Consider the following 2,306-nt stretch of genomic DNA (forward strand, 5'->3'; position numbering starts at 1 on the left):
GACTCATTTCTCAAATATCTTACAAATATCTCAAAACCTGTAAGTTTTAGAAGGAAACGTTTTAGACAAAAGTTGTATGGTTTAAGGGGGACATAGATTCCAATGTGAGTCATGTGGTAGATGTCGTTTTCAAGAAATTTTAAAGGTAACGAATTTCTTAAATGAAACTCGGATATTTTTATCGACGACTGTACTTCAGATATATTCTTAAGTGATTAAGCATATATGTAAGAAAATATTTCATATACCATCTGTGCAGTGCAAAAACAAGGTCAACTAGTGCGTCATAGTTTTTCAGTAACAATATTAAGTCACTCATATTAATATATTTTGCAATCATTTTCCGCATAGAAACAGAATCATGTGATCGTGATTAGTAAAAATAGAATCATTCGATTGTATTACGTTCTATATAGCCGACGCCGCGCACAATTGCTACTGTTGTTACATAAGCATATTTATCTCTGCTTACGTCTTTATTTCGTATATTACATATCATATGATTAGAATTAATTCGTTTTTATCTTGTAATATGAGAAAATATGCGCAAGTAGTTATAAAACATAGCGCAAGTGAAGAGAAGTAATCCAACGCAACGTACAGTACTTACCTACTCGCACAACGCGGTGCCTATAACGCGAAGTTATCAGTCATGTAGTTTTGCCAAGAATTGAATCGAGGAACCATACTATTATTATATATCGATGGATTTGGCATGAAATGCTTTTTACTTTTTGTCCTTACAAAAACTTAAAAATTTGCAAAGGTGACGAAGGGGCGAGGGAGGGGGGGGGTGAAATATTGCATTTTAAAAAATTTGAATAGACCGATGGAAAGGGCATAAGATACTGTAAAACTTTTGTCTGAAATATTTTTTCATATACCTCATATTTTAGGAAATATTAAATAAAAATGAAAAAGTCCGTTTTTTTCAAGGGGTGGTTTCAACCCCTAAACCTCGAGATAAGCACATAAAAAAAAATACGTGTCTAATGTTTTTTGATGCTCTACAACATATCCAATGCTCATCAAATTCGGTGAGGGACGCCCCCGACCGTTTCCGTCTCAGTATGCCTATAGGGAGGGCAGATCAACAGATACTGCCTTACATCACCTTGTGAGCAGAATTGAGACGCAGCTAGAGGCAAAAGGATATGCACTGGGAGTCTTCCTGGACAGAGAGGAAGCTTTTGACAACATCTCATCCAAAATGATCAGGGAGGCGATGACCAGACACCACATTCCTACAGGGCTTGTGGATTGGACACAAAGCATGTTGACGGAAAGAGTTATAACGGTCAACTTTGGAGACTTAACCCTGGAGGGGGAACCATCCAAGGGATGTCCGCAGGGCGGCGTGCTATCGCCGCTGCTGTGGAGCCTGGTGGTCAATGACCTCCTAGTTAAGCTACAGGAAATGGGGCTCTCCACATATGGTTACGCAGATGACGTGGCTATAGTGGCAAGGGGCAATTTTCTCTCAACCCTCAAGGAACTGATAGACAGGGCCCTTAAAGTTGTACAAAACTGGTGTCAGGCTAAGGGGCTAAAGGTAAATCCAATGAAGACCGAAGCCATGATCTTCACCAGAAAATACAAACCCGAGCCAATAGAGCCACTAAGGCTCTAATGCTTCTATGGGACATAGAAATAAAATATGCTCCTCTGGTGAAATATTTGGAAGTCTATCTAGACCCCAAACTCAACTGGAAACAACATCTCGAGATGAAGAGGACTAAATTCTATGCAGCCTTCTGGGCATGCAGAAGAGCAATGGGCAAAACATGGGGCCTAAAACCCAAGATAGCCCTATGGTTATACAAGGCAGTCCTACTACCGAGACTGACCTATGCAGCCGTAGTCTGGAAGTCCAGAGTGGAAAAAGTGGAAGCTAGGAACCTGCTGAGAAGCCTTCAAGGTAACTACCTGAGGGCGTTAGCGGGGGTCATGAGAACCACCCCCACAGAGGCGCTAGAAGTAGCACTCTGCGTTCCACCACTGGACAGAATCATCATTTGTATGGCCAGACTCACGGCCTATAGGCTAAAATGCCAAGGCGAGTGGAGGGGTGGAGGAAGACAAATAGGACTAGAGCTACTCCAAGAAAGCCCCTTCACTCTAAGACAGGATAGAATCCCAAAAAAGTACCAGTTAAATAGGAACTTTAAAGTTCAAATACCAACAAGGGACGAGTGGAAAACTATCAGGCTTCCCATACATCCGAACACGGACATCTGGTACACAGACGGGTCGGGGGCGAATGGTCGCTTTGGAGCGGGCTTCTATTGCCAGAAGTTTGATCAAAG

At 41.8% G+C, this 2,306-nt stretch overlaps 1 protein-coding gene across 1 annotated transcript in view; it reads left to right on the top strand.

Moving 5' to 3' along the window:
* The first annotated feature begins 1,629 nt into the window (after positions 1 to 1,629).
* Positions 1,630 to 2,306, top strand: part of LOC116852838 — a 1,623-nt gene continuing 946 nt past the window's right edge. Inside the window, exon 1 of the mRNA XM_032833549.1 lies at positions 1,630 to 2,237. Coding sequence (XP_032689440.1) covers positions 1,630 to 2,237 — 608 coding nt within the window. The remainder of the gene's footprint in view (positions 2,238 to 2,306) is intronic.

This window comes from Odontomachus brunneus, unplaced genomic scaffold, assembly GCF_010583005.1.
Source record: "Odontomachus brunneus isolate Ranch 3 - 2012 unplaced genomic scaffold, Obru_v1 Obru_scaffold_258, whole genome shotgun sequence".
NCBI classification, from domain to species: Eukaryota; Metazoa; Arthropoda; class Insecta; order Hymenoptera; family Formicidae; genus Odontomachus; species Odontomachus brunneus.